The sequence below is a fragment of the Danio aesculapii genome, chromosome 14, assembly GCF_903798145.1.
Source record: "Danio aesculapii chromosome 14, fDanAes4.1, whole genome shotgun sequence".
Taxonomy (NCBI): Eukaryota; Metazoa; Chordata; class Actinopteri; order Cypriniformes; family Danionidae; genus Danio; species Danio aesculapii.
Genome location: NC_079448.1, coordinates 50,977,151 through 50,993,081, shown reverse-complemented (window position 1 = coordinate 50,993,081; position 15,931 = coordinate 50,977,151). Strand labels below are relative to the sequence as shown.

General features: G+C 36.4%; 2 protein-coding genes across 2 annotated transcripts in view; both read left to right on the top strand.

The window, feature by feature from the left end:
* Window positions 1-9,200, top strand: part of simc1 (SUMO interacting motifs containing 1) — an 18,926-nt gene extending 9,726 nt beyond the window's left edge. The window contains exons 4-10 of the mRNA XM_056472177.1: window positions 496-565; window positions 645-808; window positions 1,030-1,116; window positions 2,100-2,231; window positions 4,633-4,789; window positions 5,255-5,339; window positions 8,585-9,200. Of these exons, the coding sequence (XP_056328152.1) occupies window positions 496-565; window positions 645-808; window positions 1,030-1,116; window positions 2,100-2,231; window positions 4,633-4,789; window positions 5,255-5,339; window positions 8,585-8,808 (919 nt within the window). The 3' untranslated portion in view covers window positions 8,809-9,200. The remainder of the gene's footprint in view (window positions 1-495; window positions 566-644; window positions 809-1,029; window positions 1,117-2,099; window positions 2,232-4,632; window positions 4,790-5,254; window positions 5,340-8,584) is intronic.
* A 3,041-nt stretch (window positions 9,201-12,241) lies between these two features.
* Window positions 12,242-15,931, top strand: part of cnot6b (CCR4-NOT transcription complex, subunit 6b) — a 29,286-nt gene continuing 25,596 nt past the window's right edge. Inside the window, exon 1 of the mRNA XM_056472616.1 lies at window positions 12,242-12,399. The gene's annotated coding sequence lies outside the window, so the exon portion shown is untranslated. The remainder of the gene's footprint in view (window positions 12,400-15,931) is intronic.

Genomic DNA, 15,931 nt, shown 5'->3' with positions numbered 1-15,931 from the left:
CTGTCTCCAGTTTGAAATCTGCTTTAAAATGCATTGAGCTTGTTGGTGCCAGTGGTGTAGTGGTTAGTGCGTTGACACATGCATTCCGGTGCTTACAATGACCCAGGTTCCATTCCCACCTCGTGGTTCTATACCAATCGTTCCCCTATCTCTGCTCCCCATGCTTTCCTGTCCATACTCTCTACTGTCCTATCAATATAAGGTGAAAACCCCGAAAAAATTATTATTTAAAAAAATGTGTAGAACTTTTCCATTCATACAAAAGCTTGTCTATTGTGCAAAAATATTTGTATATTTTTATTTTAAATTGTGTTTCACACTAAGAGAAAATAGTTCACTGGAAGGATCTCTGAAAACCAAAAAAGGATCTGCTGTGGCATCACTTTTAAAATCACCCCTAAAACCTGGATTCTGAATGATATTTACAATCATACACAGTCGATAAAAAGGGATCATTCATGTTTATGATATATTTTCTTTTTTGTGTGTGTAAAGATACCACCCTGTGGATGCTTCTACAGTGCCATGGGATTGGGAACTGATTAAATCCGTTATGAAAGATCAGGTGGGTGCTTTATTAAAAATATTGTTATATTTATGAGTGATGCTTTAAGAAATGTTTCACTCCTTCTTCTTGTCTGAAGGATGACATGTGGAGGTTGCGGAAGGAGGTTCAGGTCATGCTTCTGCAGTACGTGCTGCAGGGTTTAGAAGATGACTTTCATCTGAAGCTCAGCACTCAGTGTCTTCAACACTCTCTAGCCAAGAAGGTGATTTCATGTGGCCCTGAAACATTTGGGCAAGTCAGGTGAGTTACGCCAAACACTATAAACAAACAAAGACTGTTCACTGGCATTACTATGAATGGGGAAAAGTGCAACACTCAGTATGGCTGCCAGTAGTGAACTGATTTCCCTTAAAAGGGGTCTTTGGATACACTCGCTTTTTTGCTTTTATTTTTTGTATTTTTTTGCATAATAATTAATGAATGACCTCAATAAATGTGTATAATTTTGTGATTCTTGTTAGAGATGTAATATCGTGGATGATGAATGCTGCTAAGGAGTCAGTGAAACACTCTAAGGAACATCCAAAGAAGGAAGATCACAATCTTAAGTATATAAATAGCTCTTTTTGTTGATTTATTTTTTATTTTGCTAATTTTTATACTACATTATGTGTATGTACTGTATGTTCAAATGTTTGTTTAAGATGTATAATGTTATAAAACTGTCACTGGCGACGCGGTGGCGCAGTAGGTAGTGCTGTTGCCTCACAGTAAGAAGGTCGCTTGTTCGAGCATCGACTGGGTCAGTTGGCATTTCTGTGTGGAGTTTGCATGTTCTCCCAGCATTTGCGTGGGTTTCCTCCGGGTGCTCCGGCTTCCCCCACAAGTCCAAAGATATGCGGTACAGGTGAATTGGAAAAGCTAAATTGTCCGTAGTGTATGAGTGTGAATGAGTGTGTATGGATGTTTCTCAGAGATGGGTTGCAGCTGGAAGGGCATCCACTGTGTAAAAACATGTGCTGGATAAGTTGGCGGTTCATTCCGCTGTGGCGACCCTGGATTAATAAAGGGACTAAGCCGAAAAGAAAATGAATTAATTAATGAATGAATTGTCCGTAGTGTATGTGTGTGAATGAGTATGAATGGATGTTTCCCAGTGATGGGTTGCAGCTGGAAGGGCATCCACTGCATAAAAATGTGCTTGATAAGTTGGCGGTTCATTCCTCTGTGGCGACCTCGGATTAATAAAGGGACTAAGCCGAAAAGAAAATGAATGAATGCATCACTTTAAATGTGTCTCTTTAGCATAAACATATGAAGAAATACATTGATGATAATAATAAGAAATATTTTATCATCAAATCTCCACATTAGAATTATTTTTAAGGGGCCATGTGACATTAAAGTAATAATGCTGAAAATTCAACTCTGCATGAAATGAATTATATTTAAACAGTTGTTCATGTTGAACAGAATAAATTTCTGTATTTTTTGTATTGTATATTATTCTAAAATAATGGAGGTACATGCAACAAAAGTGTAAATAATTTCTTTATATGCAAAATATAAACATTAACATTCTCTGTTACAGAATGGTATTATCTCTTCAGAGAATGCTATCATTGGCTCTGGAAGTGGACAAGGACCCCACCTACAATTCCGACAAACTGTCAGAAGCGCTTATTCGTAGTTTGAACAGATTGTGTTCATGCAGAGAGATGAGGTGAACAATAAAACTTTATAGAGAAACAATATAATATGTTGAAAACAAACTGAATATGTTGGCTGGTGAGGTAGGTTTTGAACCTTGGTTGCTGGTTTACAGTTTTTCTCAGTGGCTTTGGTGCATTTCTCACAATGCTATTTACATTTGCACAACAGTTAATGCATCTCTCAAAACAATTTGTACAAACTGCAAAACCTAGTTGATAACCTGCAACAGCGTGTCACTTGCTCAAGGTGGATAGCTCATTCCTCAAAAGCAAGTGTTGATGTCAATGAAAGTGTCAGTGTCATCAAGATGAAAAGTCCTGACACCATTGTTTATGAACAAGATAGTCAAGTGGCTTTGTTGTGTTTTCATTATGACAGTTTACTCTGTACATTTTTTCCAATGCAATAAGTCCGATTTTGGTGAAACGTCCTGAAAATGCTCAAGACAGCACTATTGTATGTACTATTTGCACAGCCATTTGAAAACTACAGTAAAGTTAGGCATCACTGCATTTAGTGAGGTATCTGAGTACAAGACTATGAATATGTATGTTTCACATGTTTACTGCAGATGCTCTTTGCAATTCTAATTTATTCACAGCATTGTGCAAAAGAATAAATACACCCTTATTTACAACAAACATAAACTTCCTTTGGGTAGAGCTGTGCACAACTGTAAATAATATTGCAATGCATATTGGAACTGAACCTACAACATACACAGGTCTGTAAATCATTCATGAAATTGTTCAATTTAGAAGACATTTTCAGAAAAAAAGTTTACATTTTTTTAATTAAATTTGCTTGACAGATTTTGACAACTAGTTCAACGTTTTTGTATGTAATGACTGAAGTAATGACTATTAGTTTTATATGGAATAAATGTTCAGCATTCACAAGTTTAGTTAATTTTGACTGACATGAAATAAGCAAATGATAATGTTATAAAACAGCAGAGAGTTGTATGAAAGCAGTTGATGCATGTCCAAAAGCATTCGCAATTTGTTGGAAGGAATGAGAAACTGCTACTGTGATGTGCACAGATGACTAATTGTTTTGTGAAATGCATTAACTGTTGTGTAAATGTAAATAGGGTTGTGAGAAATGCACCAAATTCACTGAGAAAAACTGTAAGCTGGTTATGTGCTGGATCTTTTTTTATTTTTGCTGGTTTCTTCCTAGTCATGTGCTGGTGAGAACCAGAAAATAACCTGTTTAAACCAGCTTGTGACCAACCAGAATCAGAAAAAAACAATTTAAATCAGCTCATGACCAGCCAGAATCAGAAAGAACCAGTTTAAACCAGCTCATAAGCAGCCACAACCAGAAAGAACCAGTTTAAACCAACTCATGACCAGGAAGAACCAGTTTAAACCAGCCCATGACCAGCCAGAACCAAAAAGAACCAGTTTAAACCAACTCATGACCAGGAAGAACCGGTTTATCCAGCCCATGAGCAGCCAGAACCAGAAAGAGCCAGTTTAAACCAACTCATGACCAGGAAGAACCAGTTTAAACCAGCCCATGAGCTGCCAGAACCAGAAAGAGCCAGTTTAAACCAACTCATGACCAGGAAGAACCAGTTTATCCAGCCCATGAGCAGCCAGAACCAGAAAGAACCAGTTTAAACCAGCCCATGAAATGCCAGAACCAAAAAGAACCAGCGTAAACTAGCCAGAGCTAGAAATAACAAGTTTAAACCAGCTCATGACCAGCCAGAACTGGAAAGAACCAGCCTAAATCAGCAACAAAGTGTCAAAACATGTTACAGGCATATGCTGTTAATTTTACATATTGACATCATTAGAGCTTAATCAATAATAATAATAATAATAATAATAATTTATTAACTTTATATAGCACCTTTAATCAACTTTGTAAAGCACAGTGGATGGTACGATGTTAGATTTTCAAAATAAATGTAAATATGGGGCTGATAGTAATTTAACCTTAGGATCTCAAGTTAGAAATACAGTTAAAATGTAATAAATGTTTTAATCTAAGAAACATTGCAAGACACCGCCCCTCACGTTATCTCTTTCAGCTACTGAAACAGTGATAAACACTTTAGTTTTTCCCAGAAATGACTGTAATATACTGCTTGCATTCTTAAAAGCTTTTAACTGATTTCATATTGTCGGATATACTGTATGATGTTCATTTTACATATTATTATAGCTGTTGTCTTTCCTTTGGCTTTATCTTCTTCTGCGTAAAGCACTTTGTACCTTTAAATATGCCATATAAATAGTTAAAGTAACAATACAGAACATACATGACAACCAATTAAAAAAATCTACAATAAGCAATCAAAAAAAGCTAACTCAAATATTAAAGTTTTCAAGGGGGTTTTGTTGCTGTTTGTATCGCAGCAGTGCATTTATGTGTGTTCTCTTCTCGTTGTGTGTTAGACTCTTACTGTTGAATACTCTGGAGAGCAAGCTGCTGAAATGCAAGCTGTTGAATCTGCTGCTGGACGAGGCTTGTTCACAGAAGACAGCTTTGCCCATGTCTCTAAGCCTGATTCTCCACTACCTCGAAAGCTCCACGCTGGCCTCAGATCCCTCCGTAAGAGACCATTCATATTATTTTTTAATTTTATTGCAGATTGTTACACTTCTCTCTGGAAAACTTGATTCTGATTGGTCAGTCACGACATTCCAAGGTTTGTTATTGTCAGATAACAACCGATTAAACTAATAACAAAGACTGTTTCTTTTATCTGGCGAGATGACAGTACACATTATTTGACTAGATATTTTTATACTAGTATTCAGCTTAAAGTGCAATTTAAATGCTTTACTAGGGTAATTAGGCAAGTATGATGATGGTTTGTTCTGTAGACAATCGAAACAAATATTGCTTAAGTGGGCTATTCCACTGGGTTCATTCAACTGTGGCGACCTCTGAAATAGAGACTAAGTCGAAGGAATATAAGTGAAAACATAATATCTGGAAATTCTCAATGGCAGCACGTTTACATGATGCATTGTTAGTATATACATAAGCTGAACTAATAGGATCTTCCTCCAGGACGGAGCAGAGAAGTGGAGAAAATGGGATGAACTTCTCCAGCTTTTGTGGATGCTGCTGCTCAGCTATGATGAAGTGGTGACAGGTGACTATCTACTTCTAATTGTTTTCTCTTTTCAGCAAATATAAAGTAGAATTTTAAACGATTCCCCCAAAAACGAAAGGGGTCATGAACTGCCTTTTAATTATTTTGTACTGTTTGTTGAAGACATATATACATATATATAAACTAAGCTTGCAAAATTGATAGCCCGAGGTTATCCAGTCGGGCTACCAAAAATTAATCCACCCTGCCTGTCAGACTATCTTAATGGGAGGAAAACTATAACCTATTTTTAAGTTCTTTCACAAATTCTATTGTTCATTCCACTACCAGTTTTTCACATTATTTAAATAAATAAATAAATAAACAATATAATGAATAAAAATAATTAAATACAACTTATCTTGTTATCTTTAGAGAGTCTTATTGTTTGGTTTCTGCACTTGTGCCTGTAGTTATTAACTAAGTGGGAGTACTTAATAATTACGTTAGTACATAATATTTTAGAAGATACTAGTAGTATTAAAGGTTTAATTAGGCTAACTATAGGCACGCCTGGATAATTAAGCCAAACAGGAAAACAGGGGTTTGTTCTTTGTTTTGTAATTTAAAAAAAGATTTTTCTTAAGAGGCCTATTAATTCTGACCTTAAAAATCATTTAAAAGATAATTAAAAACTGCTTTCATTATCCAATACTATCCAATTACTATCCAAACTGAAAGAAATAAGACTTTTTCCAGAAGAAAAATCAGGTTTGTGTCTTCAAAATGCAGATTTTGTCACTGTTTTGCAGAACACTAGCTTATAGATATCTTTAAAACTAACTTACTAATACTAACATTTAGAACATGACCTCAATTACATGCAAATGATAAGGGCATGGCCCTTAAGTCAAGCAACAGTCTGCTTTGTAGTCTAATTAGCCTGTTGTCTTGTGAAATTTACTTGAGAACGAGAAAACAATGGTGTTTAAGGCTCATGGTATGACCATTTTCATATACTGATCTCTTATTATTTGACTGTGCCTAGATATTACCAGGTTTTCTTTATAGAGGGTTTCTGCAGGTTATTAAAATGTCTTAAATAACAAAAACAAAATTTTAGGCCTTAAAAGTACCCTGAAGTGCTTTAAAATGTGCATTTTAATTCAGTGTTGTTCAATGATTCAACTGAAAAATGAAGAGCGGGTGGGACGTAGAGTAGGCCCCCCTCTCTCTTTTTATAAAGTATCACAGCTTTGCCAGTGAGTGCGGCTGAGCTCAGGCGGATCAAATGAAAAGCAAATGAGAAATGTCTTAAAAGGGGTGGAGCATGTCAAATACTAGAGAGCATTTGATTGGCCAGAAGATTTGATGAGAAACTGAAGTATAAGGTGACGTGAATAAAACCACTGATCCATTTAGGCGGAAGTGACAGACTACAAGCTTTACATGTTTATATTGATTTTATATGTCCTAAACGTGAATTTTGTCACTGTTTTGGAGCACACAACATATATGTGTCCTTAAAACTAACAGACTGAAACTAACATCTAATTATTATTTATTTTAATTTCTCGGGACCTTTAAAAAGTCTTAAATTCACTGAAATATGGTGTTGTGGGTCTTAAATCATTTTAAACAGGTCTTAATTTTCCTTTATTCATGTAAAGCCACCATCTGTACAACCAACAATCCATCTAAAAAAATAAGTTTAACAAAAGTTACATTTATTAACTTTGTTTACAAAAATATGGTTTAATTAGCTTTCTTACAAAAAACATTTGTTTAAAAGCTCTCCATGTGTTTATAGCTACCTGGTGAGGACACTGACCTGGGCACACTGTTGTGCATACATTTAGTTTATTACTTTTTATTACAAAATTTTTAAAGTTGTCTTTTTTGCTGAAAAAAGACTGTGTATACAAGTCAGGGGGGACCAACCCTGTTCCTGGAGATCTACCATCCTGCAGGTTTTAGTTGCAATCCATATCAAGCACACCTGCCTGTAATTATCAAGTGCTGTTCAGGTCCTAATTAGTTGGTTCAGGTGTGTTGATCAGGGTTGGAGCTGAACTCTCCAGGAAGGTAGATCTCCTGGAACAGGGTTGAGCAGCCCTGATATAAGTAGAGGTTGCTTGTCTTTACACATACTTTCAAATATGAGTGTAGGAAATAGCAAAATTTTAATGGGCCATGTAAAAATATTTTCCATTGGCCAGTAGAAAAAAAACGTAGCCCTGTATAAAGCTGCGGTCACACTTGACTTTTCCTCCCATAGACTTCCATTCATATGCACGCGAATGCGTCAGACTGGAAACGCAGGGTCATGCGTTAAGTTTCGCAGTTCGCTGTGGTGCAAAGTTCAAGCTTGGTGAACTCTAACCTGCGAAATCGCATCACTTGACTGCGTGAGACCAATCGAGCATCAAAACATGACCTCTCTGGACAGAAATTTAAAATATGGAGCAAATCCCTGGCTTTAATAATGTCTAATCATCTTGTTTAATCCTGCCCCTTTTCGCAGCGCCGTATGACAGAATTTCGCACACACAAAGCCCAGTGTGACCGCAGCTTAAGTCTGAAATTTCATTCTAATGGTCTTAAAAAGGTTGCAGCTGGAAGGGCATCTGCTGCGTAAAACATATGCTGGATAAGTTGGCGGTTCATTCCGCTGTGGCGACCCCAGATTAATAAAGGGACTAAGACAAAAAGAAAATGAATGAATGAATGATTGAATGGTGTTTAAAAGTCTTAAATTTGACTTGGTGATACCTTTAAAACTAACATACTGATTAAGGCTGCACAATATGGGAAGAATCAGACAATGCGATATTTGTTTTGCTGTGATATATATTGCAATATGAATTTAATTTCACCAGATGATTTGAAAATAGCTCCATTTAGGAAGATTTCAGTAATTTAGGACGACTGGGGTGATCAAGTTTTTTTTTTTTAATTTCAGTGTCATAAAATAAAAATAAATAACAAGCAAATATAAATATGACAGAGCAAAAATAAAAGTAAAAAAACTTTAAGGGTTTTCTGGAGAGTCTAAAAGTATTCAAGTGCAATCAAATGTAAAATAACATGGTCATCATTGTACAAATAATTTTTTTAATTAAAATTTATCAGGCTATTTATCTTTTACTCTTTAATAAGTAATCTAATCCGGCGATGTGACTGTTGTGGATGCACACATTGCGACATATCGATGCTCAAACGATATACTGTTCAGCCCTAATACTGCTACTAACCTTTAAAAACATCTTGTAATTTCACGTATACCTTTAATGTTTGTTCTTCAGGTCACCTGCGCCGCTCCATCACGAGGCGCTCTGAGAGGATTCAGGCTCCGTCTTGGACTGTTGATGATCAGGTGATGCATTCAGCAGTAAAAGCAGCAGCAGACGCCTTTATATCGCGTGCAGAAAACGACACCGGCCATTCTCTGCCCACAGAAATACAGGATTTACTCTCTCAGCTACAAGAACACATAGCGGACACGTCCAGTGTTATTTCACATCATTAAATCTTTTAGATTAGATTTTTTATAATAAATTATTTTTTTATACAATCTGTTTGTTTGTTCACTACACAAATTAATAAAGAGCAAATAATAATAAAGAAATATTATTACGTTCTCCTTTTAGAAATGCATGATAACTAACATGCGCAGTGTTGCTTTTTATAACTTTAAAAAGGTATTTTTCTTTATTATTATTATTATTATTATTATTATTATTATTATTATTATTACAGTTTGTGTTTGTTCACTACACTCGTTAGCATCACTGAGTAATTGCAATTAAATTACTCTGTATTGTAATTAAAATGTACATTTTTGTATCTGTTCTGTTTTAACTTAAAATGTAAATCTTTAGTATTATTTGTCATGCCTGTATTGTTTTAGTTTGAGTTATTTGGGACAGAGTGTGTATATATTGCATTTGCTGAAATAAAATAAGTGAATATTTTTTATATTTATTCAGTCAATGTTTATTGCTTTATTTTAATAATAATATCAACAAAAAAGGTTTATGGTTCTAGGCTTATGGTTATATACACTTTATTAGGTACACCTTACTAGTACCTGATTGGCCCCCTTTTGGCTTCAGAACTGCTATAATCCTTCATGGCATAGATTCAACAAGAAACTGGAAATATTCCTCAGAGATTTTGCTCCATATTGACATGACAGCATCAAACAATTGCTATAGATTTGTCAAATTGCTGCTCATTTGGTACTAATGGGCGCAAAGTGTGCTAAGAAAATATCCCCCACACTATAACACCACCACCAGCAGCCTGAACTGTTGATACAAGGCAGGATGGATCCATGCTTTCATGTTGTTGATGCCAAAATCTGACCCGACCATCTGAATGTAGCAGCAGAAAACAAGACTCATCAGACCAGGCAACGTTTCTCCAATCTTCGTTCATTCATTCATTCATTCATTCGTTTTCTTTTCGGCTTAGTCCCTTTATTAATCCAGGGTCGCCACAGCGGAATGAACCGCCAACTTATCCAGGCCATGTTTTACGCAGCGGATGCCCTTCCAGCTGCAACCCATCTCTGGGAAACATCCACACACACTCATTCACACTCACACGCTACGGACAATTTAGCCTACCCAATTCACCTGTACCACATGGCTTTGGACTGTGGGGAAAACCGGAGCACCCGGAGGAAACCCATACGAACGCAGGGTGAACATGCAAACTCCACACAGAAACACCAACTGACCCAGCCGAGGCTCAAATCAGCGACCTTCTTGCTGTGAGGCGACAGCACTACCTACTGCGCCACTGCGTCGCCTTCTCCAATCTTCTATTGTCCAGTTTTGGTGAGCCTGTGTGAATTGTAGCCTCAGTTTCCTGTTCTTAGCTGACAGGAGAGGCACCTGGTGTGGTCTTCTGCTGCTGTAGCCCATCTGTCTCAAGGTTGGACGTGTTGTGTGTTCAGAGATGCTCTTCTGCAGACCTTGGTTGTAACGAGTGCTTATTTGAGTTACTGTTGCCTTTTTCAGCTGGAACCAGTCTGGCCATTCTCCTCTGACCTCTGGCATCAACAAGGCATTTGTGCCCACAGAACTGCCGCTCACTGGATATTTTCTCTTTTTGGACCATTCTCTATAAACACTAGAGATGGTTGTGCGTGAAAATCTCAGTAGATCAGCAGTTTCTGAAATACTCAGACCGGCCGGTCTGGCACTAACAACCATGCCACGTTCAGTCACTTAAATCCCCTTTATTCCCCATTCTGATGCTCGGTTTGAACTGCAGCAGATCGTCTTGACCATGTCTACATGCCGAAATGCGTTGACTTTCTGTATGTGAACAAGGAGTTGGACAGGTGTACCTAATAAAGTGGCCGGTGAGTGTATCTAATCAAAAAGATCTCTTTATTTATTGTTTATTAAATATACTTTTTCATTGCCAGACAAATAATAAAAAACATGAAATTGTTTGTGTGCAAAAGGAAATGTTTACCAAATGTTGGATACCCAAGTCATAGCTCATATTCATTCATTTTCTTTTCAACTTAGGGAGAACATGCAAACTCCACACAGAAATGCCAACTGACCCAGCCGAGACTCCAACCAACGACCTTTGAGGCAAGACTTCAAAACTTACCCTATTGGCTAACATCAAAAATTTAATTATAGGTAAAATAAATTGGGCAGCATGGTGGCTCAGTAGTTAGCACTGTCTCCTCACAGCAAGAAGGTCGCTGGTTCGAGCCTTGGCTGGGTCAGTTGGTGTTGCTGTGTGGAGTTTGCATGTTCTCCCAGTGTTGGCGTGGGTTTCCTCCGGGTGCTTTGGTTTCCCTCACAGTCCCACAGTGTTCCCCAGTACTAGGTTACAGCTGGAAGGGTATCTGCTGCATAAAAAACATGCTTGAATAGTTGGCGGTTCATTCCGCTGTGGCGCCCCTTGATAAACAAGGAACTTAGCCGAAAAAAATGAATGAATTTAAATTGAATGTAATGATTTCAACCTTTAAAAAATGTATTTATAATATAAATCAATTAATTAAATTTAATTTAAATGTATAGATAACTAATAATATAGATGATGTACTTTGTTTTGCCATTATAATAATAATTTTAATAATTTTTTTTTAATTTGTGCTCTAGAGAGGTAAAATGACTTTATGTTTCATTCATTCACCTTTTATTTTCATTTATTTTTTTAATGTTTAAATGTGAAAAAATGTATTTAAGGGTGTCTTGGTGGCGCTGTGGGCAGCACAATTGCCTCATAGAGAGAAGGTCGCTGGTTCGATTCCCGGCTGGTCCAGTTGGCATTTCTGTGTGGAGTTTGCATGTTCTCCCCGTGTTGGTGTGGGTTTCCTCTGGGTGCTCCGGTTTCCCCCACAGTCCAAACACATGCGCTAAAGGTGAACTGAATAAGCTAAATTGGCCCTGGTGTATGTATGTGAATGAGTGTGTATGGGTGTTTCCCAGTGTTGGGTTGCGGCTAGAAGGGCATCCACTGCGTAAAGCATATGCTAGATAAGTTGGCGGTTCATTCCGTCGTGGCAACCCCTGATTAATAAAGGGACTAAGCTGAAAATAAAATGAATGAATGAATGAAGTTGGGTTAAATTTAAACCATCTCTTGTGTGCTTGATGTGGTTATCTGCAAGACTGTTTAAGTGTCAAAGTTATTAATAAATTAATGATTGTTTTCTTTTCTTATGCTGGCATTTAATATTACATATTAATTTCATTTGTTTTTGTTGGTCTTTTCTTTTTCTTTGTTATTGTTTTTAATAGTCGCTCATTTGATTATATTCGGTTTAAAATAAAAAAGTACTATGAATGTAAAATAATTAATTAATTAAGTTATAGGAGAATAATCATTATGTGTCAAATCCTGTTAAGCTGCATACCTAGACAGCATCCTGAGCAGCTCAGGTGTGTTCTAGGTAGGGCCCTCAGTAGGGGTTGAAGGGCTCATGGATGGACCCTTGTTTTTTAAAGCGGCACAACAGCTGCACAAAAACCCTTCGCCATGATGCTGCGCTGCTTTTCCTGACTAAACAGGCGACACGACGAATGAAATAAAGCCTAAACGAGACACACAGCAGACTTCAGGAGTTGGTATGATATTGGAGGTAATTCACGCAGATTAACTGTAAATATTTACTGTTTTGAGTTCCTGTTAGGGTTTGTTTTCAAATTTGCTACGGCTACATGAGTTAGCTTCTCCTTGTTTAGATGCGGATAATATTGCTTTATTATTATATGATTTTTCAAACACATGTACAGCATATTTCCTGAGTATGAATGGATTTAACACGTGCTTGTGTTCATTGAGATATAAGTCTTCCGCAGCTTTTGCAGCCTGTGGCTAATGCTGATAGCGCAGCAGGTTAGCTTTAGGGAAATATTACTTTTTCAGTAAACAAACGCATTGAATGCTTATTTCTTTCATAATTGTCTGATTAACATTATATTTTATGTTGTCTCACCTTGTGACGGCTGCGTTTTAGAATATTAATGAGCTTATTTGGGTCATTAGCATAGCACAGGGCTAACATTAGTTGTTTGTTAGCATGCGTGCTTTTTGCGTTTCTTTATTTTGTTTCATTTGACGTTCATGAAACTGTACCTATGATGTTTAAATTATTATGTATGTTTTAAATATAGACAGTGCTTTGTCATGTAACAGGTGTGTTTTGGTCTTTAATTCCGCTAACTCAGTTGACAGGTTACGTTTGTTTTTGACAGCTCCTGTAAGCTAGCTTACTTAGATTTCTGTTTGTTTATTTACTAACGTTATTCGTCATATACTTGTCACCTAAACAAAGTAATACTTAAGATTTTGGAAAACATAGGGCTGTGCCTCAAAATCCGTGAGATGCCTAATTAGGCAGTATTTATAGGCTTACTATGTCATGGCTGCTTAGGTAGGCAGGTGGCGATATATTGAGACATAATCAAAGTCACTTCCTTGATCTAGTTTTAGGTTGGTAGTTGAATTGTGTGGAAGACGAAACCTGCAAAACAATAAATAAATACGAAAATATATAAATAAATCCATAAATTCCTGCGTAAATATGCAAATAAATAAATGTTTGTAAAATCCACAAATTCCTGCATGAGTGCATAAGAGCAAGTCCATTCAAATGTCAAACTTGCCATGAAAAATGTTGTGCTTTTACCAACATAGTGAATCCCTTTCTAAGTTTTTTTTTTTTTTTGTGTAGGCTTTTATTTTACAGTACTTTAAAAATACTCAAAGTCTCTGTCAATGTTCTTCTCAAACAATTATATTTGATTTACCAAAGTGCCAATTACACATCTGTCACATCCATAACGGAGAGATGTCACATCCATAACCAAGCTTTTTTTTCTCATAAAATGCAATAATGTCAAATAAAATGAAATCAATTATGTTAGTTCTATAGAGAGCTGACCCTTATCCTTGTGATTAGCAGTTGTTTTTTTGGGGGGTTGTGCAGTTTAATTCACAGAACTTGCTGACTTTTTTGGGAACGTCCATAAACGCATGCTTATTTTCCTCATTTAAAGTATAAAAAATGTTTACAGATTGATATTTTTCTGATCCCCTAACTCTGTGGTGAGTTGTTTAGGAAAATACAAACCGATCTTTCAGCATAATGTTTACATGCTTTTTCTGTGAATTAATGTTTTGAGTTTTTACTGCAAATGTCACATCCATAGTGATGGAATTGTTTATAAGTAATTAAAGGGTACCTATGGTGAAAAATCTACTTTTCAAGCTGTTAGGACAGACATGTGTAGGTATAGTGTATAAACTGTCATATTGGGGTGAAATAAACACACCCAGTCCTTTTTTTTTCAATTTAACAACATAAAAACGGTGGACCAATTGGAGCGGTTTTCAGATCAACCGCAACTTGACGTAGGAGTGCGGTCCCCCCCACCCACCGAATTGATTGACAGCTGCGTATTAACATGTCCCGGTAGTCACGTGTAAAATCATATCAACAAGAGAGGACGAGCGCAAAGCAGCCAGGAATAAAAGGTCTGTTCAGTTTGCTAGGATCATCAATCATCATCAAATGTGATCAAGAGTGAGTTTCACAAGTTTAAAATGTTTTAAAACAGAGCATGTGTGTAATGAAGTACAGCGATTCACTTCAGCTTTACTTCATCAGCACAGCCGCGTGTCAGAACAATTATAAAGGAAGACGCTTCAATCCCGGTTTGTGGACGTTAAATCAGGTTTATTTTGTACATTAATATAAGAGATGTCCATACAGCAGTGGAGATTAACCTGTATCCTGTCACATACGCGTGCAAAAAGAGTGCAAAGCTGAACGCGCGCACTGTCTGTGGAGGGAGGAGATTAAGGCACGTGGAAACGGTGGGTGGAGAGGACTAGCCTTAAAGGCGCAGTACAACAAAACCGCCACCTGATGCAAAAAGGTATAAAAGAGAAACTTATAAAAGATCTGATGGGTGTTTTAAGCTGAAACTTTACAGACACATTCTGGAGACACAAAAGACTCGTATTAAATCTGAAAAAAGGGGTAACCTATGTGCCCTTTAATAGTGCGTGCAGGTAAATAAATAAATTGCATTATTGTTGGGGGAATAAGAAAATGCTAAAATAAAAGTTTATTTTTTCCCTTCTTTCAAACATCAGTTTACTTTTCCTCAGCTTAACATGCGAATGGGAGTGTGTCTGTCAATCATCAGAAAGCGGTCATCATTGTCATCATTGCAGGCTTCATACAGGAATTTTGACATGGCATTTTCCAGGCCTGGAAAAAAATTGGAAAAACAGAAAAACCCACAAAGTTTTGGAAAACTCAAGAAAAACGGATATCTGTATACTTGAATATAGGTTATTTACTACTTTTCTGTCTTTGGCCAGTCACATACTTTCACAATATTAGTGTGGTGTAAGCATTATCTAAATCAATTTTACATAGATATAAATTGAAAATAGACTGTTGCATGTTTTACGGTATGCTGTAATACATGTGAACATGCATTGTTTTTTTTTACCATGCATATGTAGACATTGCATAAAACATTAAGTCATGAATGTACTTGAAAGTCTTGGAAAAGTCATGGAAAAATCATGGAATTTTGTGAAAATGTGTATGAACCCGGTCATTGGTTAATCGTTATAAAATGATTTGAGTGCATTTGAGTTTTTTGACTGGCTTCCGATGATTGACAGACAGCCTCTCATCAGCATGTTGAGCTGAGGAAAAGTAAATGCGGAACTATGTTCAAGAATGAATACACGTTTGAAAGGGGGAAAACTAAACTTTCAGTTTAGCATTTTCTTATTCCCCCAACATTCGTGTGATTTATTTAATTATTTATCAGCTATCTATTTATTTATGCAGAAATTTGTGGATTTCTTAAAAAAATATACGTTTATTTATTTATTTGTTTCATTTATGCAGGAATTTATGGATTTATTTACTCATTTATTTATATATTTGTGTACTAATTTATTTATAGTTTCTGCAGGTTTCGCCCTATGTAGAATTGGGAATTTGCATCATTTATGCTTAAAATAGTTTATTCTTAATTCCTTGCAACATTTGTAGTCAAATTATGCTTGCAAAGAGGTATATAATTAAAAAATATGCTAACATGATTTATTTCCCCCAAATAATTTTTGATAATTTCTATTTT